Below are 22,872 nucleotides of genomic sequence, written 5' to 3'. Positions count from 1 at the left end.
ATTGAAACAAACACAATCATCTCTTCTCTCTTACGGTATTGGTCTCACCCTATGGATCTTCCCTCTACAAATTCAAATTCAAGATATTCTCACAAGTAAGTCACCCTCCCTCTACAAATTCAAATAATTAGTTCTGATTTGTAAGTCAAAAATTGGGGTTTGGGTATAACCAGTGTTTATATATCCAAAACCTAATTTAATTTGCTTTTGATTTTGTGTTGTACCTGTATACTGTGTGTTTTTTGGCTACTAACAGGTTTCTTATAGGTTATTAGGCATCACATTAGTTTTTCATTTGTGATCTTAATTAAATCTATTCTTTCATTTGGGGCTTTGATTTAGTAATTTTATCACAAATTAATTTTTTAATTATACTGGTATTTATGACATATTTCATTACATTTCATCAGTGTCAATTTATACTATTATAAGTAAATTGTTAATAGAAAACGAAATGAATGCCTAAGAAATGTAGAAAATATTATTTAATATTTTTAAATTAATTTTAATTAGTCATTCAATAATATTTTAAATCAACCATATTCACTCCACCACTCAAGAACACATAGATATGGCAAATAATACCTCAACTCCATATCACCTTAACCACATTCCTCCTTCCAACCCCATACTCACTTTCATCAAAATATTCTCTTATACATTTATGACTATATGTTGGGTTAAATACTGCTATAACTAGTTGTACATGACTACATGTAGTAGTGACGGTTTTAGTATGTTTGGAGATTAACATGATAAGGCTTCATCAATATATGCTGAGAAATAAACATGATAAGGATTTAATGAACATAATAATATATACTGATATTCTCACAAGATGCACAAGATGCAGGAGGAAAGGGATCAGAGAAAGAAACTGTTACAATTTTTTATGGGCCTCAATGAAAGCTTTACAGCTGCTAGAGGACAGACTCTCATGATCAATCCATTACCTAGTGTACCACAAGCTTATTCTTTTGTGAAAGAGGAAGAAAGACAGAGGATGGGACACAATACCACTCAGTCATTTACTGCAAATGTCAAGAACAATTCTCAAACCTCAAAGATGCAGTCCTCTGTTCCTAACAACACCAATGATTCCTTAACTAAACGTGCAACGTTGAAGTGTGTTTACTGTCACAAGGAAGGTCATGTGAAAGACAATTGTTATAAATTGATTGGATATCCTCCAAGAGGCAGAGGAACACGATATATGCTCATTATCCTAATTCTACTGTTGCAACTACTCAGCAACATTCTTTGGAGCAGTTGGAGCAGCAAGTGGCTCAGATGTCTCAACTCATGACTGCAATGATCAATAATAAGGTTATGGGAACTCCTGAGGATCATGTAGCAGGTTTGGCCTATTCTATGCTATCATACTCACCTCATGATTCTTTACATACTTGGATTATGGATACAGGTGATTCTAACCATATGTGTTATGATATGAACCTTATCTTTAATTTGAAAAAAACTCCGACATCCTTTTCGAGTTACGTTGCCTACTCGTCAGTTAATAACAGTCAATTACACTGGTTCTGTCTCTCTTACATCAACATTTACCTTGCATCATGTGTTATCAATACCAACTTTTCATTGCATGTTGTCCATTGGCAAACTTACAGACGATTCTACACATGCTATAGAATTTAACTCATCCCAGTTCTTGGTAAAACATAAGGGCATTGTTTTGACTTCTGGTACACAGAAGGGTGGACTGTATTATCTGTTTGTTAACACTGTTATTCCACATATCAATAATGTGGGACCATCTGTCAACAATCTTCCTTCCAAGTTGTGGCACCTTAGACTAGTTCATGCACCTCATGATATTTTGAAACACATCACTAGTCTAGACATCTCAGCTCCTTGTTCCAAAGACTGTCTAGTGTGTCCTACAGCAAAACAGTCCATGTTACCTTTTCCCAAACACAGTTCAAGTCATGCTAATTCTCCTTTTATTTTGGTTCATATGGATGTGTGGGGATCTTATAAGGTCACAACCACTGAAGGTTGTAGGTATTTTTTAACTGTGGATGATGATTATAGTAGAGGCACTTGGACCTTCTTGTTGTCTACAAAAGAGGATATTTTTAAGGCCTTTTGCAATCATGTACGTGCATACACACTTCAACACTACTATAAAGTCTATCAGGACTGATCATGGAATTGAGTTCCTCAATCACACCTTTCATGCTTTTCTAGAACAGTTTGGTATTGCTCACCAAACTTCTTGTACATATACCCCACAACAAAATTCTAGAGTTGAAATAAAGTACAAACATCTTTTAGAAATTTCTAGGTCACTCAGATTTCAATCAGGTTTACCTTCTAGGTATTGGGGAGATTATATTTTGACATCCACTCATATTGTGAATCTTTTGCCAACTCTTGTCTTGAGCAATAAAAGTCCTTATGTAATCTTACATAAGAAGGATCTTGATTACTCCTTACTCAAATGTGTTGGGTGTCTATGTTATGCTTCTATTCATTCTAGTGAAAAGTCTGATTCCAAGGCAATTCAATGTATTTTTTTGGGATATCCTTACCTTCAAAAGGGCTTCAAACTGCTAAGATTAGACAACCATTCTATCTTAGTTAGCAAACATGTCAGATTTCTTGAACATATATTTCCTTACCATCATATGCTCGATAATATTGTTTCATCTACATCATTTACTCTCGAAAATTCATATCACTTCTTGGATTGGTTAAATAATATTGGGGAGGCTTCTAGTTCTGCACCTTGTTCACCAATTCTTCCAGATTATACTTTGATCAGCATGACTCTATATATATATATATATATATATATATATATATATATATATATTTGTATATATAAATATATTGTATATTTTTATTAATTATATAATTATTTTCTAATTAAGAAATTGATTAAAAATCACCACATCAAATATAGTATTACCTAATTAAACTCTATCGTATCTAGTGGAATATAATCATTTACGACCAGATTTAGGCGAGGAGGTCAAATTTACCAAACCGGGTCAAATTTGTTAATTTGTGACCATAGGCATGTTATATTGCTCAAAATTTTAAAATTCAATATTTTCATACTAAAAAATTTAGAAATACGACAAATTTTAAAATTTCACTACTTTCAATTCAAATTTTACTCTGACCCTTTCTCAGAAATTTGAGGAGATTGATTGTTTTTATTAATTCTGACAAGATACTTGTGATTGATTTTATTCTACCTAAATTTTTAATGATGCTTAAAATTTGACCATAATCTAGTCGAATTAAAACACCATGCCACAATATATATTTAGTAATCTTTCACCATATATGTTCGTACCAAAACATGTTCCTAGTCGTTCAAATATTTTCTGGAAAAAAAAAATAAACAAATAGATTTGCGCAGAATATAGCCACCATATATAAGAAGAAAATCCAAGTCAAACATACAAACCAAATAATTTTGCATCACTTCGTCATACTACTTAATAGTTTTGCATAAAATTACCAATAAGATCCCAAAACACAGAATGTTGAGCTGCAAACTATATCAAAATGTGTTGTTGTCTAAGATAGAGGATACAAAAGCATCCACATCATCGTCCACATCATCGATTGCATTGTCATCTTCGGTGGTAGCTTGATTCCCTTCCACCATCGCAACATGATTTTCCTATAATAATATAACACTGCATGTTAGTGATAATATAAAAAGAGTAGTGCTAGGTACACAATATTGTATAAAGAAGATTTATACATAATGATGTGACAATTGATGTGGTGGGTTTTAATTGGGGTTGTTGATGTAGATACAGGGGGGCATTCCAATTAAAATCTACCACATGTCATTGTACAAAATTATGTACACAATTATGTGCACCAAGCATTTTCCATAAAAAAAAATAGGTGTAGACCATTTCAGAATATATATATAGGTAACCAGCACTAGGATGGTGAAAATTAAACTTATATAAAAACTAGTGTGTATGTCAAGTGAAAAAAAGGATTGAACTTGAGTTACCTGATGCAATAAAAGTTGTTTCCATCAAAGAAGTTATTTTTGGCATGCGCCGGCCCAACATCAATTGATTGCTCAGAGTTAATGTCCTATTGATGTGACATACAAAATTAATATTTCTCAAAACCAATTCACCTATGAATCAACATTATATTTTATTTTTTTGATTGGTCAATTTTTTGACACATGAGAGTGAAAAAACTCCTATTTAATCATTGAAAAATGGGGTCAAATTTATGTCAAAGTAAATTTTCTAGTGATCAAGAACTAACTATTAGTATTACTATAATCAAAATCGCATATTTCTTTGAGTTGTGTCACATGATTGTTAAGCTACATCTTGATTCATTGTTATTTATTTATACCATGTGATACCTTTTGTCTTCTATTTTTGAACATATTATATAAGAATTCAATATGGAATAGTATGATTTGAAATATTTATTTTATTAAGTCAACCTCATATAGAAATTTGAAAGAAAAGAAACTTCACTTACCAACCATTGAGCAATGATTTGAGATTTTGTAATTTTGGAGCATCATCTTCATTGCTTGGAGAATTGATCCTTCTGTATTTGTTTATTTAAGTAAGTAATATGAAATTTATATATGTAAGCAAATACAAACTTATATTATGTATATTGAATTTGAACAATCAATTGATCATTACTTACTGATCGGAGACAACAAGTCGGATCCAACATCTTGATTTGAAAATACGAAAATAAATTGAAAATAATACCAATTCCAGTACCTGTTATCATCAATCATGGTAAATGATGTACATTACTTTACAAATTTTATACATGCTAGGATACATCATTAATCTCTAACAATGACATTGAATTGTTTATTATGATTGCGCTAAATGTAAATAGATCTACGAATCATATTTGATACAAATCTAAATTACATACCTGGGCTCGAAGTTATTTTGTTGAAAAATTCTCTAATTCAGCATCCTGGGCTATGGTATTACAACTCGTACGCAAGACAGGTGATATACAAATGATAAAACGAATTCGGAATGGGGTATATGAGAAGAAGATTTTATGTGTGTGAGGCGGTGGTGTGCTAGGCGGCGGTGTGCATAAGTATTACTATAGGTTTATGATTATAGCTACAAGGGTTTATAATGATACTTATAAGCATAATTTAACATCTATGACCAATAAGCCCAAAACCAAAACCCAATGAGCCCAATAGCCACACTATAACAAATAAATTTATACTTATATATGGGCCTAACTCGTAAGCAACCTTATAGTTACAACATGATCAATTTTGCAAGTTTGACTAGAAATGATGATTTTGTTTTATCATACAAATATAATTATTTTTTTAAAATTATTTAACAAATGGAGTTGTTAGATAATTCTAAACAAAATTACTATGTACAATATATCATTTTTTTTCGAACATTATATTTTAAATATAAAAAAATCATCACAAATTACCATACTTCATCAACTTTTCTGTTTTCATTGATATATTACATTTGTTATTTGCGGTATCTTTCTTAGAAATTCACCGAGTTTCACTTGAAGAGACATCCTTTAAGACGGTCCTTGGTATTTTTAATAATTATATCTGTATTGCTTATTAATTAGAAGTCCCGGTCGAACATCAAGATTAATGTGTTTATTGCTTGTTAATTAGAAGTCCTCATCACTTAAAAAGGTTACTCGAAACTTCTTTCCCACAATTTTTATTTGTGACTAAAATAATTTTCTACCCTAGACAATAAAATTACTCCAAAACACTTAAAATCGTATCTTACCATCAGTTGTTCATCACCATCAAAAAACAAATTCTATCGAGACTCTAATATATTTATTTTTTGTTTGTAGAATTTCTTTGAAAAATAAATCTTTGTGAACAAAAATAAAAACTAAAACTTGAAATTGTATACCTAGAGGGGGTGAATAGATGTCTACTTTTTAGTTATAAACAATATATATCAATCAAGTATACTGATTTAAAAAGCAGACTAACACATAGCTGCAAACAGCTTACTGAATCATTATAACAATTGACTCATAGTAAAGCAAGAACACCTTTATCACTATATGAAAAAATGCTTCACTAGGGTGGTGAAAATTTTATAACTAGATAGTAATATTACCAAAAGAAGTTCATAGAGAAGGAGATAATTCAATAAATAACAGTCATACGACATCTACAAGAATGATGAACAAACATAACATAGATTAACATGCCTGTCTTTATATCCAAGATGAAACAAATATAATTCATGAAAGAACCAACTCTCACAAAAAAGGAGAGAAAAATCAAACACTCTCACCAGGGAGGCAAACTAACACGATTAGATCTGCACCGCGAACCAACACTAGGAGATAATCGATCCACTCACAAATCCAAAAAGCCCTCTAGAAGCGAATAAGAACGAAAACCGAAAGTTTCGTTGATATAGACCTAAGAAAACTTTGCCCACAGAGGGATATTTATTAAGAAAAGCAATAAATCAATCAAGAAAAATCAAAGAACAAGCAATTAAACGGAAGGATTTGGGGCTTTCCACCGGAAAACCAGTCCCGTCCGAATAAGAATAGGGGAGGCCGCTATAAACAAACAAGTTCTTTAAAACTCAAATTTCTACTCACAAATGTAGATATAAATTTTACTTTAATTTATAATAGCCAACAAATGTATATTATACCTATGCACATAGGACAGACATATTAGTTTGAGTAAAACTTGAACTCAGTCTTGGTTTCAAAATGTAAAAAGTCAAGGATTCGAGAGACCTCTGGATCAGATGTGTATTTTGAACAAAGGTTGCGAGTTCAAAATTTGTAGAAAGCGTGGTTGGTTGTTATTTTCACTTTCCCAACATAAGATTGGTTTATATTTTTTACATATAATTTAAGGTATAATAAAAATATTCTTCTACATATTATATCTCAATTTTTTTAAATAGAAATTTAATATCTATATTTTTATTCAGAAAAAGAAACTTTTAAAAGTAATGTATAGAAACATATTTTTTTAACATCTTAAATTACGTGTAAATGGTCAAAATGACTCTTATCTTGAGACAGTGGGAGAAAAAAATAATTAAACCATAAAACATAAAAGAATTTCCAACTAACTTCTCATCTCCATGCTAAAACCCATCGTCTCCATTAAAGACAGGCTACTTACTAGCTTAGTCCAAATATACACGCCCATCATTTTATCAAAGCTGCTTGTCTCAACAACTCGTACAGGCTTCTATTTTAAGGGTTGCTATAGGTCCATCTAATCATAAAATTGAGAAGCATAAATGGTCACTGAACTTGATGCTTATTTCCAATATGGTAATTTTATCTTAATTATTTTCTTTGCAGTCACTTAACTAAATATTTACTTAATTAATTTTTTTACTGAAGGAGCTGTTATAATTTTTTTTAGAGCAATTACATAAGGGTGGCCTTATATCTTAGTAACTGATTTAAAATTCAGATTCACAAATTAATAGTCAGATTTTATTTGGATTTCATAAGATGACTCACTCTAACTTATAACGTAAACATAACTATTATTTTAAAATATGGGAACCAAATTTGCCTATCTTTTTGAAAAAAATTAACAACATTTTCCTAAAACATAAAAATTAGAACTATCCACTCATATGCTTATTTCAATATTGCTTGACCAATTCATTAAAATTCGGTGAAAAAACAACTATTAGCTGATCGTTTAACAAAAAAATCTACGTTGTTTAGCCGCTGAAGCATACAACGGCAATCCTCGATAATCAGACCATAGTATGATTTCATGGGCACAGTACTTCGAATTGCTTGCACCATGGTATAGCAGTCAGATTCCACACTAGCATCATTCTACCCTTTATCATCCATCCAACTCAAGGAAAGCCATTGATTCAGCTATCAGCAGCGACACCAAGTGAGGATCTTGCTTCAATCAGATCCCATTCAGAGTTCCTGGCTACCATTCCGAAACCAACACCTCCCCGATCTTCGAACACATTTGCGTTAACTAATACCTTAACTTTGTTTTGGTTGAGGCCTAACCCATCTAGTTGTTGTTTCTCCTTATACATGAGGCTGAAGTGGAGGGACATACGACCTGCATTGGGTTATGAGTAAGATACTGCCTTGCTACTACAACTGTTTTGTGAATCGTTGAAGTTTTTTGATTCCAAACGCGGTCATATCTTGCTCTCTAAATGGACCAACATAAGGTAACGATTAATGCTTGCATTTTAGCACTAGCTGGGGATAACACATAAACCAACCAGGATTTGAAACATGAAACACCATTTGGTTGGGTACCTTGAGGAAGAGTCGACCAACACTGGTAAGCAAACAGACAAGACACCAGGATATCAGATACTGATTTTTGCTCTCCTTGGCACCGGGGACATAATGTATGAACCAGAACACATTTCAGTTATAATTGGGTTAAGGTTGGAAGACAATCTGAAAGTGCTCTCCAAACTAAATTCAAAGCTTTTGGAGAAACCCTTATACTCCAGAGCATCTGCCAAATATTATCGTTCTCTCTTGTATTCTAACTTCCCTTATGAGCTTGTAGAAATTTATATGCGACTTAATCGAGTAAATATCCGAAACTTCAAGGTGCATGAACAAAGTGTCCACATGATTCGAATTTGTAAGAGGGATATCCAGAACAGAAGCTTGGTCCTTTTTGTTAAGGTCTGACAGAACCTCCATATCCCATTCTTTTACGTTCATGCATAAGAGAGATGACACTATTTTATTCTATTAGGGTTCTGAGTTCGAAGTTATATGGGGGTGCTCCTTCGATAACAACCAAGGTTGATCTAATATCATAAAGCTCGAATCATTTACAACACTCCAATGAGTTCCAGCTCTAAGTAATTGCTTCGCTTCGAGAAGACTTCTTTAGATAAAGTCAGGGTTATGCCCTATATGTGCATGCAAGATGTCTGAGTGAGGGAAGTATCTGGCTTTGAATAACCTCGATACCAGGCTATTTGGGTTTGAAATCAACCGCCAATTTGCTTACCAAGCATCGCGATATTAAAGTCTCAAAAGTGCCTAAATCCCATCCCCCTGCATGTTTATGTTTCAACAATCTTTCCCATGACATCCAGTTAATTTTTGAAGCCTGAGCCTGAGAAGAATTCCACCAGAAACGGGTTAAAGCTTTCCCAATGTTTCTTGTGATGTCTAGGGGCAGAAGAAACACACTCATAGCATAAAAAGGAAGAGTTTGTTCCACTTGCTTTACTAAACTTTCTTTGCCCACCCTCGATACATCGTTAGCACTCCAGCTGCGAATTCTCATATTAGTATTATCTTTTAAGTAACCCAGCAACGTTGATTCCTTTGTTTTTGCCAAACACATTTGGCATGCCTAAATACGTAGAATGAGCATTTACTTCCTACATTTGCAAAAGTTGTCCTATTGGCTATCGGTTGTAGTCTAACACATTAGCACTATAAGAGATCGATGACTTAGATCTATTTACTTGCTGGCCTGAGGCTCTCTCAGAAGCTCCAAGAATTCTAATATCCTCGTAGCTTCAAGAATATCAGCTTTACAAAATAAAAAAAGAATCATCGGTAAATAGCGTGTGAGTAATTAATGGAGCTTTGTCTACATATTATAATACCATGAATGAGACTCTGAACCTCACGTGTCCTCAATAAAGTGGACAAACCCTCAGCACAGATCATAAATAAGGGGAGAGTGGGTCACCTTGACGGATTCCACGAGTTGGTTGAATAGGCCCCATGTCATATTCTTCATGATTGGTGGAATAGACAACCGTGGTAACACATTTCAAAACTAAATGAACCCACCATTGTGAGAAGCCCATCTTTAGGAGAATGGTTTTGAGAAAATTCAACTTTATACGATCATAAGCCTTACTCGTATCTAGTTTGAGGACCATGTATCCGTCTTTTCTTGTCTTCTTACCTTTCAGGTAGGGCATAACTTCCTAGGAAATCATAACATTGTTTGAAATGAGACGTTTCGTGATGAACGCACTTTGCGTGTGTGAGGCAACATCTTCAAGCAGACCTTTCATTCTATTTTCCATTACCTTGGTTATGATTTTTATGAGTACATTACATTAAGCAATCGGACGTAGGTCCCCTACCGTCGTTGGGTTTTTCTTTTTCGAAATCAAAACAATATTTGTATCATTAAGACCCTGATCAATTTCATATGTAGCAAAGAATTGTTTCATTACCTAATAAACATCTTCCCCAACAATATGCCAATACTTCTGGAAGAAAGCAGGGGTCATTCCATCCGGGCCTGGGCCTTATCAGGATGCATCTGGAATAATGCGGTTTTCACTTCCTCCCTGGTTAGCTCTTTGTTTAAATCTGAATTCTGCTCATTGGATATTGTTTGCGGAACACAATCAAGGACTTCATCATACTCCACTGGAGCTGCAGTGAATAATTCCATATAGAAAAATGTAATGATGAGTTGTTGCCGACCGCTTTGCAACTCTAACCAAACCATTGAGCTGTTTTACAATTTAATAATGCGCTTCGTACTTCCCATTTTATTGCAAGCTGCATGGAAGTACTTCGTATTCTTATCTCCAACCTTGAGCCAGAGTTGTTTCAGTATTTGGCGCCAGAATATTTCCTTTTGATTCAAAATTAAAAACAGCTGATGCTTGGTATCCTTATATTCTTTTATCGACTGAGCATCATGTTTTCGCCGAAGGAACTTGAGCCTCAAATGGCACTGTTTATTTCGACTATTAAAACTACCAATTATTTTCTTGCCCCAGCTTGTGAGATTTTCTACGTAAAATTTGATTTTCTGTTAAATACTCGAATGAGCCTAAGCATCCCAGTTTGTCCCTAACAATGCCTGAGCATGAAGGCTTTGTGAGCCATGCATTTTCAAAGCGGAATCGTTTGCTCTTCCTGAATGCATTTCTACAAGATGGCTCGAGAAATATGGCACTATGATCTGACGATGGCCCTTCCGAATTATACAACTTAGCAATAGGAAATAAATGAGTCCATTCTCTTGTGATCATCGCTCGATCTAATTGAATTTCCAACCACGAAACTGTATCCTTACCTCTTTACCAAGTGAACGGATGACCATTCAATTCTAGGTCTGTAAGCCCTATCTCCTCCAAGGTATCGTTAAACCCATCCAACAACAACTGAGGGTACAGAGATCCTCCTTCTCTGCTGGTGAGACAATATTTTTCATGTCCCCAATAATGCACCATGGGAGGTTGGAGTCACTCGATAGCTTAAAAGACCCCACGTTCTCTTCCTCTGACTTCTGTTAGGTTCGCCATAAAAACTTGTCAAGCACCATGCAGGACTGTCATGATGCATTATCTCCACATCAATGTGATTTTTTGACAGGCTACATAGATTGATTTGATCCTGATTTTTCAATAATAACGCAAAACCTCCACTACGGCCTGCAGCTTCCACAACTACCATTCCTTGAAAACCCACCCGACTTCTTACCCATTCCATCTTTGCTTTTGAACTTAACGTCTCACACAAAAATATAAACAAGGGTCGTTGTTGACGAACTTCGTCCTGAAGGAACTGTAATTTCCAAGGTGCACCCATACCTTGGCAATTCCAACTTAAATACTCAATAATGAGCGGCGGGCCAGCGAAGCTGTACCGGCCAAATATTCATTTTTTTGGTTCTGTTGGTTCTCCTATACGTTAACATCTATGTCATCTCCTGGAGAGTTGTTATCCATATTATCATCTGGTGAATTATAATAATCCCCTAATTTCCTTCTTTTTGGAACTGTGAGCACAATTTCAATAGTATCAATTGAATCCTCTTCGTGAATATAGTGAGACTCATGATTATCCGATAACAGAATCTGGGATGTATTAAGACCTCCACCTTCCCAGAATCTGGGATGTATTCACCGTTGCTAAATTTGCTGAGGTGGCCATGTTACACTTCTTGTTTCCTAAACTGGTCATCAGAGTTGCTCCGTTTGAACGCAACCACTTGTTTCCCATCGTATAAGATCGACTCTTCGGATCATCACGCATCCATGAACCATATGGACGCTCAATATTCTCTCCTTGACCGTCGAATAGTTTGGCACAGAAATTATCACTGTGGCCGATTAATCCACAAATAAAGCATAAGGTTGGAACATGTTTGTGAAGGTCCACGAATCCGGGGGCCTGGATTCCGACATCACCACACAAAAACCTTTTTAAAATACTTTTGAAAACCTGTAATTTTTTATTTTGAAAAGATAATGAGAATCAAAGAATTTAAAACATGAAAGCTTAGTAAAAAATTTAAAAGAGGGAACACTTTAACCCTCTAAAAACAACAGGATCGCATCCAGGTTACAGTATTGAAATTAGAATCAACCACTATCAATAAACAATATCTTACAACATCATCTCATCTTCAATAAGAGGAATCACTATCAATCTATTCCAGCTATGACTTACAACTGAATCTCAATAGCACAACTCTAGCTAGCACCAACCTTACCAATCTTCCTAAACATTCCTCGACCACTGGATCTTTAACACCTCTGATTCCTCTCCTAGCCTTAGCCTTACTTACAATCACAATCCGGCAACTCATCTTTAACCTTTCTGAAATGGTTGAGAAAGGAATAGCAAGAGTGAGCAACAATGCTCAGCAAGTAGTAATAAACAATGATGATTCTGAAATGATATAACATAAGCTCACGAGTTCAAAATACTTATCAAAAGATTCAACATGAATTCACGGGACCACGGTATTGTTTAGAAGGATTCACAATACATTGAAGTAATGGAATACTGAGGAATTCAATCTTTCCAAAAGAATTATTGAATTGGACTATTATATTTTTTATCAAAACCAAGGTTAGGCAGCTGATCAGTCATGCACTAACCTCGAGCAGGCCCCGCCATGCTCTATCACAGTATCCAAGTCACACATTGGCCTAATATGACCACTCATCTGGTCTGACCACGAATCTGGTCCACATACTTTTATAAAAACAATAATCCAATTTTATAATTCAATTCAATAAACCAATGTAAATCAACCGAACAGAATCACAATAATCATCGATAACAAAATTATTCTAAATCAAACTTTGATAATTAACTTTTCATAAATCATAATCCATCCTTTCATAAATCATAGTTCAGGAAATCCCTAACTATTCAGTATCCTCCATTATCGGCTAAGTTTACTATATTTAGCCTGCTAAACCAGCATGACAATGGTGGGTTGAATAATCAAGAATATCCCAATTCATTCAAAGCTCTAATTATCACTGAGAAACACATGCTTCAATGACAATCTGAACTTCAAATTAATATATAAAACTGAAAATTTCTGAATCTTGAGGTTTCAAAAGAATGGATCCGAATACTTGCACTTTCAAATGTAGAAAAGAGAGGTAGGAATACTTGCAACATATATCAAAAGTATGGATCAGAATTTTTTTTGCAATATATCCAAGAGTAGGGTGCAGGATACTTGCCTTAAATCTGACTTCAATCTCACATCTCAATCTCATCTTTCAACTTTCACAATCTATGCATATCATAATCTCTAGACCATCCCTGGCTATACTCTACTCGCAACTGCTTCGCTTCCTCGATTCGTTCCTTATTCACTTTGCAACGCCCTTTGACTTTCTGACGTCTTCGAACGTACTTGTCTCGTCCAAATCCTTTACGAAAATAAGATAATACTATAATCACTAAACCATCTATTGAATATACATATCACGTATATTGATACCCACTTGTATATCTTTTTTAAACCTATCAGATATATATCACTTAACACATAATCATGCTTTGACTCTACCATATAGTCAAGTCATATTCCACATATTAACATATTCCAACCAACAATCAATCAATCAACCCTAAATTCTATAATCCATATGCTTTTATCCGACATCAATTAAGACACGACACTATGTAATACAAATCATTTATCGTGTTTTTAATCCCAGAACAAAACACGTATTTCACGTAATTATCAATTTATAACAATCAAATCACATTTTATCACATTTTGCATATTAGACAACATACGGTCACAACCTATACTCTATCATATTATCACATTATGTTACAATAGACTCCACAAGTTTTAATCTCTTTTTCGTTTCATATAATTCTGAATTACAAATTAAAAGATATGATCAAAATCATTTTCTAACACTCCTATCAACACATAACACATCAAACATGTAGCATACATCACTTAGCACATATGGTTTCCCCTCCCATCCATTACCAAATTAAGTCTCAAGTTGAAAATGATTTTTCTGAAATTTTCCGGGATTTTCAAACATTTTTCGGAATTAAAACGGATACAAGAATCAATTTGCGAATAAATAATCAAGTCCGGCTACTTGGAATTGGACTTGAAATCATTCATAAACAATTATCGAGCCCTAAACATAATTTGGAAAAATATTTTCAAAACTCGAAACTATTTTTCGGAATTTTTAAATCAAAAAGAATAATTAAATCCTATTAATTAATCAATTAATAATTAATTAAATTAGTTAATCAATTAATATTTAAATTAATTGATCAGTTAAAATAATTAATTACTAATCAAAATTAATTAATAAACTAATTTAGATTTATTTCCCAATAAAGAAATAATTAAAAACTATTTTTGGAATTAAAATAATTGACTAAAACAATTTTAAAAAAACAAATTGAAAAGGTTTAAAGTGTACAGTTTTCGAAATTCACTCGCAAGGTTAAAACTCTAACGTGTAAAAGTTACGGGAGCTGATAAGTCAAAACAGAAACCCAAATAAAATAACTTCACCATCTTCATAACATTGGAGACCAAACTGCAATTTGTCGTCAGCACACCATTAACTCGCCGGAAAACCATTTCCCGGCGTCCTCCACCCTCAGTAATCACATACACATGCTCCTCACAATCATATAAAGACACTAGTAACCTTAGTTTTAACCCGGATTAACCAGAAAAAAATACACAAATTTCAATTGAAAAGTTTCAAGAACATTAATTCAAGAACACAACCTCAGGAATCAAACCCTTGTTTCTATATGTTATTGAGCTCAAAAATCAACATATGATATATGAAAACGAATGGCATGCGATGCTCTACAACATGGAATTGTTAAAACAATCAAACAATACAATCTACAAAAATTCATCATTTAAAAGCAAATAATTCGAATTTCGTAAAAATAATATAAAATCACCTGTTGAATATGCACATAAACGACTGATTCTACTAGATTCTACTCGTCGAGAGTTTCGATTTGACTATTCTTACGCCTCTATCGGATCCAAATAACACCTTCAAATCCTCGTTTGATTACGAAGAACGCCGCTAGTTTCTCTCGATATTCGTGAATTGAAACTTGCAAAATGATTGTACATGTGAGAAAAAGCAATAGAAGGGTGTATTTATATTTATGAATAATTTCTACCCCATTGGATCGTTTATGATATGAAAATACGATGTTTAGTAGCTAAATATTAATAAACCGGGTTCAATCGGTACAGGTTTTCGGGATAATCATCAAAACGGGGCATTTTAAATCAATAATTAGTATGCGGGTCCCACTTGCACGTATTTCGATAAATGAAATAATATAATAATCAAAATATCTGACTTTCACGTATATCAAGACAACCAGATAATTATCGATAATTAAAATACCCGCAAAACTCCGCCGGACCGACTCCGGGGATAACCGTACTCCGGATCGAAAAAGTCAAAACATGAAAAATGTTCGGAATATTCAAATTAAGCTAAAGGCAAGTTTTGCCGAAACTTTTGGGAAGTAAAAACGATACACCGTTAAGAGTGGACAGTTTTCAGGAAATCAAATAATTAATAATTAAATATAAAATATGCGATTAAATCCACAAATCGATTATAAAATCATATAGCAATCCGTAAATCAATATGAAAATATCTGAATACACTATATTTTATCCCGAGCATATAGAAATTGAAATCTCCCAAATACGAACACCTTAGAGCAGTCAACTCAATAAAGCAATTAACACAAAATTCACAAAAATTCATATAATAATCTCACAATATTTATAATTAACCATAATAAATTGCACGAACCCTTATACACATAACACTTAATAACATAATGATTATATTCACATAAACAATTATCTATATTTTGAAAAACAATATATAAAACTCAGTTTTGTAGAAACCATTAAATACCAAAATTTACAATAACCCGGGGCTTAATATAAAATTTTGAAAACTCATTAAACTGGAATAAAATCTATTCCCTTCTTTGAAGAAAATCATTTTTATAATAATAATTAGATTTTAAAAATCTGGGTCGTTACAATGTTCATATTTGAATTGTACCAAGCACCACTCAGTAGCTACAGCAAATGAAAAAATCAAGCTATAATTCTCCAAATACTTCACAAACTTTTCATGCATTTCAAACGCCGTTTCATATAGAATACTAGCTACTCTCATCTTGCAATTCCGTGCTAACAAGTGACTGTGTCTTGGACACCCCGTGAAAATAAAGATTAGAAGTTGGATATTGACTTCCCGAGAATTGTGATATCATAGAAAGGCTTTAAATATTGACAAATTTTATGAAGTTTGGCCTATTCTTCATCTGTTAAAAAAAACTCACATTTTTTTCTAGTAATCCATACTGAGATAAAGCAACCTTGTATGGCAACGCACTCTCAAGCATGACAGAAGTAGAGTTCCATCTTTTTAGAACATCTTGACAATGCTTCTTCTTGCAATTGACTGAAAGTTGACTAACGAACTTTGCCAATTTTATCATCCTTGTTTTTACTCTTCTAACATATTTTACCATTTCTCTAACTTTAATTACATAATTATCTACCACTTTAAGGCCACTTTGAACAATCAAATTCAAGATGTGTGCACCACAACGCACATGAAAATAATCTCCATCACAAAGCAAGACACCAATCATATTCAAGTGACTTTTCAAAATTTCTACGAAAGAATTATTTGCAGAAGCATTGTCAAGAGTTAATGAAAACACATTTCTCTCAATTCACCACTCTTTAAGTAAACTAATAAATTTTTTTGTCAACAGTTGTCCTGTATGTTGTGGAGGTATAAATTCCAATTTTCATCCACATAATGTGTAGTAAGAGATAAGTACCCATCCATAATTGATGAAGATCACAAATCAGATGTAAGACATATTCTCCCAGATAAAGACTCTAACTCTTGTTTCATTTTTCTCTTTTACATCCAATATATATCCAAGATATCATCTTTTATAGTGTTTCTTGAAACATCTTGTACTTTGTGATTTGAATACCTATGCATTCAGCAAATTCCATCATATTCAACAAAATTAGAAGGCAAGTTATGTTGTACTATTGATTTTCCCACTGGATTCAGGTAAACACTTTGCTCAAATGGAACAATTTCGAGCTCATCACCGGGTACAACTTCTCCATATTCTTACATCATATGTTTTCGCATATTTGAGGTACAATGTTCACTTATATAAACTTGATCAAATTTTTTATATCTAGACTTTTGTATTCCATTCTCCACAAACTTATCAAGTAATTTCCAAATTATTGATGTAGATTTCTTAAATGTTTTTGTAGGTCTACTAGAGGTCGAACTTTGTTCTTCTTCCATTACAACTTTAAATCTACATTAAATCAACAGGAAACACGAAAATATAGATATACACTTTAGATTTAGACTACCCAAATAAGAAAAATACATAAACACGTGATAAAATGTAAACACATATACATAAGTTATCACAATCGATACTAAATTTGATAAACATACCTAAACATACATACATATATCAAACATACGTAAATAATCATACATACATAAACATATATATAGGTATGTGTGTGTTTATGTATGTATAGATGTTTGTAGAGATATATACCAGGGAAGCTACAGAGGGAGAAAATCAGCCGGAACCTTACGGAAATTAGTCGGGAGTTGACAGCTGAGCTTTAAGTGCGCCGAAAGTTACAGTACTGAATCTCCAATCGGACTCTAGGTTGAAGTCTTTTTCTTTGAAATATGGATATCATATATTTGGTCCATATTTTGGATAAAAAGGTGATTTCAAAACCAACCAAATCCAAATAAAATATGTGACTTTTTGTAGGGCCAAATTTTAAAAATTGGTTTGGTTTGGACTGGATATATGATTGTGGGCCTATATTGATAGGTCTAATTGCACTAGTTTTTTAAGTGAAAGAATAGTATATGATAACTAGTCTTGTAATAGTTTTTTGAGTAAAGTAGAGTACTATATTTGAAGAAAAACATAATACTACTAGTATTATATATAATGTTGTGAAACGGTAAAGAAATATTGTGAAACAGTAAAATCTTGAAAACTCTTCCTTGTAGGCTCAACAGAGAGAAATTTAATGCATTGTTGCAGGTTCACAGAAATCTTGAATTTGCACGTCTCAAAATTCTTAACGTTGTAAGAATGATCATCCATTAAGAACATGGGGTTCGTACTTTATCATATATATGGAAGAAATGTGTAGTAATCTTCATAATTTAATCCGAAAGAAGAATCTCTTTATTCCGGAGAAGACCCTTACTTTCATTTTGAGACAAGTCATTGAAGGTCTTCAATTTATCCACGGTGATTGACTAGACTCTTGGGATTCTCGACTCTTGGTTGATTTTTTGTAGCACCGTAATCTCTGACGATTAAGATTTGTGCATTGGTTTATGACTTTCAAAAGGGGTACTTAATAAAACCGGTACCAAGATCACCCGATCAAAAAATGTTAATCCTCCCGAGAGGGGTCAAGTTGGGGCTGACACTACAGTGGGTGATATTTGGAGGTTAGGCGTGGGTGGCATTGAGTTGGCTCTGGGACTGGTTAATCATCTCAATCAAAGTGACGCTGATAAATTGTTTAGTTATTTTCGACAGGCCCACCATAGACCATTGAACATAAACACACTTGAAATTTTTTTAGAAATTCAAACAAGGGTTTAACTAGCAGACAAATCACAAGAATTCTTTAGGTAAATGTTCTGAGTCACTTTTTTGCCCCAATATGTGGATTTAATTGTGCAATGCACCCAAACTCTTGCAGAGCAAAGACCGTTAGTTGAAGCACTTGTGCACCATCCACTTTTTCAGATCCACGAATCATTTGAAACACCACGCATGCATGATGGAAGCGATGAAGGCAAACTGAAACTCATATATTCCTCTATCCTATATGTCAGTCCAGTTGTTTTTATCTTCATTGAGTCAATAGAAGTTTTTTGTTTAAAGTTTTTCAGTTTTCAATATTCTGTTGCTGGATGAGTGAAATGTATGGTTTCCAATATTTGTGTTAGTGTCATGTCAAGGTCAATTCTTTGTAATGAAAAATATAGTAGTCGTTAAATTTCGCAAATCTGATTCAATTGAATGTCACATTGTTATCTCATGCTTTTTGCTTGCTAGATAGACCACGACACATTAATTTTTTAAATAAATAATTACTCTAGTTAATTTCTTCTTTGTTCATCTCCTTAACTAATTTGTCTATCACATAAATGTAGTGTTGTACAATTTCAAATTTTATCAATTTTGTTAATTTAAGGAAGTTTGTTTTGATATTGAGTAAGTATATTTGTCCAATTCAATTAAGAAAAAATTTATGATTTTGATTATTGGATTACACACATCTACTTATTGTTACAAGATCATTAATATTTTCTATTACTTGGGTTTCAATCATATTTAATGGACATAGTATTGGTTTCATAATAATATGATTTTTTATTTATTGTTATTGAATATGAATGATTATGTTTAATTTAAAAATATATAATCCAAAATTTCAAAATTATTTAAATATATGAATAATTATGAGTTTTTTATAGATATTTACATCAATATGATTGAATTTTTAATTAAATTTAAATATATTATGAATTTAAACCACACTAACATAAGAAATTTTCATTGAATCTTTAGATGTCCTGTTTCTAAAATTTATATCTGCTTGTGATTTCCTCTTATTCTTGTAGTATTTGAGTTTCAGGTTGCTAAAACGAGAAAGTAAGCAAGTGAATGGAGGAAGAAGAAGAAAGCATGAAAGCATTGGTTAAGGCTATGTAGAAGTCTTCTCAAACAATCGAGAAACTTGAGTCTAGATTTTCATATTTGGTTGCTACTTGTGAAGTTTGTGGTATGCAGGGACACACTCCAAATTTTTTCCTATTTAATACCCCCTATTATCCAAACCAAAGAAACTACAACCCTAACCAAATACCACAATATTATCTATATTCTGAGACACACAATGCTAGTTGGGAAAATTATCCTGATTTTCCCTACCAAAACAATTTATATCAACCACAAAAGTCTAGCTTGGAAACTGCCTTGGAAAATTTTATCTCCTCATATGCTCAAGATCAACAATTTAATTCTCAGTTGGAAGAGATGCAAGTTAGTCCAAGCCAAGCTCAACCACTACAAAGGTCCAACTTGGAAATTCTTTTAAAAAAATTTATTTCTACACAAATAGGATAAAAATGAAGAATTTGAAACTAGTCTTAGTGAGATGCAAGCTCATAACAAGTTGATAGAATACACATTGGCTTAGATAACTGAACAAGTAACTCAATTCGTAGAGATGCGCAATTAAACGGTGAACTTTTATACGAGTTAAATTGATGGTGCAACTTCGTGGAGTGGTAAGAGGAGTTCGAAGAGTCGACAGATGAGGCAAGTAAAGGTAAAATAATTTTTGATGACTTTGATGATGAAGATGAAATTTTACTCTTGTTGATCCTTACACCTCTCAAGAAATTAACTTGTGTGAAAAATCTTTCGATAGTAATGAGGTTAATTTTTTAGATGACACTTTTTGCATGCTATTTGATGAAGGTGATGATAAATTTGTGGTAGAAATTGATTCAAATAAGATATTATGAATTGAGTTGGGGTAGATGCGATATAACCAAATTTAGATGAAATTGATTCTAATGATGTTAGGATTGAGAATATACGCATGTTTTTTATTGATCCGATGTTGGAGGATTTTATAAAAACTAACTATAAACGGGTAAGTGATGATTTTTCTAAATACTTTCACAAGCCCAAATCTCTTGAACATCACCTAGCTCTCACGTGTCAATTTTTATATATTCTTGATAATTTAATTAGTGCTCACATAATTTAATTAATTATAATTTAAAGATATTTACATTTGTTTGCTTTTTCACATCATTGATAATAGTTATTTAATTAAGTCAAGCTAATGATAATAAAAAAGCGTTTATTGGGGGTTTTGTATAGTTATAAAAAAAATTATTTTTTTGTATTCTTTTTAGATTTTTTTTTAACTCCTATAAGGTGCATTGATAAATTTTGTGTGAAGTGTTCGAGAGATGAGTTTTGCAGGTGAAAAACAAGGAATAATTAACTAATATTTAATGCAATGAAAGTGCAAAAAGGAAAAAAAAAAAAATAAGGAGAAGCATTGTGTTTTTTAAATGAGGAAGCTTTCAGTATTTCTAGATACTGTTGCAGACTTCTGGTACTGCTGTACACCTTCATCTATTGGCGATGCAATAGAATCTGGAGCTCAAGATTTTTAGGGCTGTTAACTTATTGCTGGGCCTTCTACTCCCGGCCAAGTTCTAAAGGCAGAGCCCGACCCAAGTTTCCTAGGTCTAGTCCACCTGAGTCAGCCCAACCCATATGTTTTGTGATCTGTTCAAGCCCAAGCTCTTTCAAAAAAAAGATGAAAAATGTTACATATGGTACCCTGAACCAACTTATCAACCACTTGGGCAGCTCAATACTGATGTTGTGTTTCAAAAATAACAGTTGAACTATTTCTGGAGCGGGATAATTATTAAATGGAGGCCCATTTCAATTATTTTTCTGAGTGCCACTTGGTGCGTATGTAATATGGGGATATTCTTAGCTTTTATTTGTATAATACTTTTTATTCTTTTTGTTACTTTTTAGAATTATTATTATTATTATTATTATTATTATTATTATTATTATTATTATTATTATTATTTTGTTGTTGTTTTATTCATTGAAGAAATAAATTCTTTAAGTGTGGGGATACTTAGATTCTAAATATTTTTGTTAATTGTTTAATTAGTATTTTTTATTTTAGTATAATATTAGTTTAATAATATCTTCAATTTTTATTGTGTTACTTGCTTAGTTGAATTGAATCAAGGATAGATAACCAGTGATTGATACGTTGGTCTCGTCTATGTGGTAAGGACTCTGACTTACCCAAAATATCTTATAGATTTGACAAGTTATGTGTGGGTATTACTTCTAGTAAATTTAATTCGCAGCATGCTTTGACATTAGATATATTAGTGCTTGATACTTAATATTGCACTGCTCACTTCTCTTGAGAACATTCTCAGATACAGAGATGAATATAGAGATAAGGGTAGGAGGAGGAGTCGTAGTCGAAGCAGGGACAGATCATCCCATGAATACCGTGGAAGGGACAGGGATTATCATCACAGAAGCAGGAATCGTAGCTTAAGTCCAGATTATCGTAAAGACCGTGAAAGAAGCAGATATGATGATGCAAGACGTAGTAGGAGCAGGTCTCGAGGAAGGTAGTCATATTCTACTCAGTTTTGTGAATTTTTTTTAACTGTACTATAGTTTCTAATGTTACTTCGGTTGGTTTGGTCTCGAGCAATTCTGATGCTGAGGTAAATCGAAAAATGCTCATTCTGTGAAAAAATATAACGAATTTTCTATGGTGTGCCCAAGGGCACACAATAGTCACTAACTTCCATGTGAATACTAGCTTTTGATTGGTGGATATGTAATAAATGTTAATAGCCCCCCTGCATTCACACCACTTCCACCAATCAAAATAGG

The 22,872-nt window shown here is 33.0% G+C and overlaps 1 protein-coding gene across 1 annotated transcript; it reads left to right on the top strand.

Moving 5' to 3' along the window:
- Nucleotides 1-838: 838 nt before the first annotated feature.
- LOC108194438 (uncharacterized) lies at nt 839-22,605 on the top strand. Its single transcript, XM_017361382.1, has 4 exons — nt 839-1,153; nt 1,252-1,423; nt 1,629-2,022; nt 22,401-22,605. Exons 1-4 carry the CDS (start codon nt 839-841, stop codon nt 22,603-22,605), a joined length of 1,086 nt encoding a protein of 361 aa, XP_017216871.1.
- Nucleotides 22,606-22,872: the final 267 nt, after the last annotated feature.

The sequence above is a fragment of the Daucus carota genome, chromosome 7 (genome assembly GCF_001625215.2).
Source record: "Daucus carota subsp. sativus chromosome 7, DH1 v3.0, whole genome shotgun sequence".
In the NCBI taxonomy this organism is placed as follows: domain Eukaryota; kingdom Viridiplantae; phylum Streptophyta; class Magnoliopsida; order Apiales; family Apiaceae; genus Daucus; species Daucus carota.
The sequence above is the reverse complement of the archived record's forward strand: the minus strand, read 5'-3'. Positions and strand labels throughout refer to the sequence as shown.

Bases quoted from the DNA above. Each gene is read 5' to 3' on its own strand.
- LOC108194438 (XM_017361382.1), top strand. From the start codon at position 839: ATGCACAAGATGCAGGAGGAAAGGGATCAGAGAAAGAAACTGTTACAA. The intron at 1,154-1,251 runs GTGAAAGACAAT...GCAACTACTCAG, and splicing joins ACTGTCACAAGGAAGGTCAT to CAACATTCTTTGGAGCAGTT. The intron at 2,023-22,400 runs GTATTTTTTAAC...GAACATTCTCAG, and splicing joins ACAACCACTGAAGGTTGTAG to ATACAGAGATGAATATAGAG.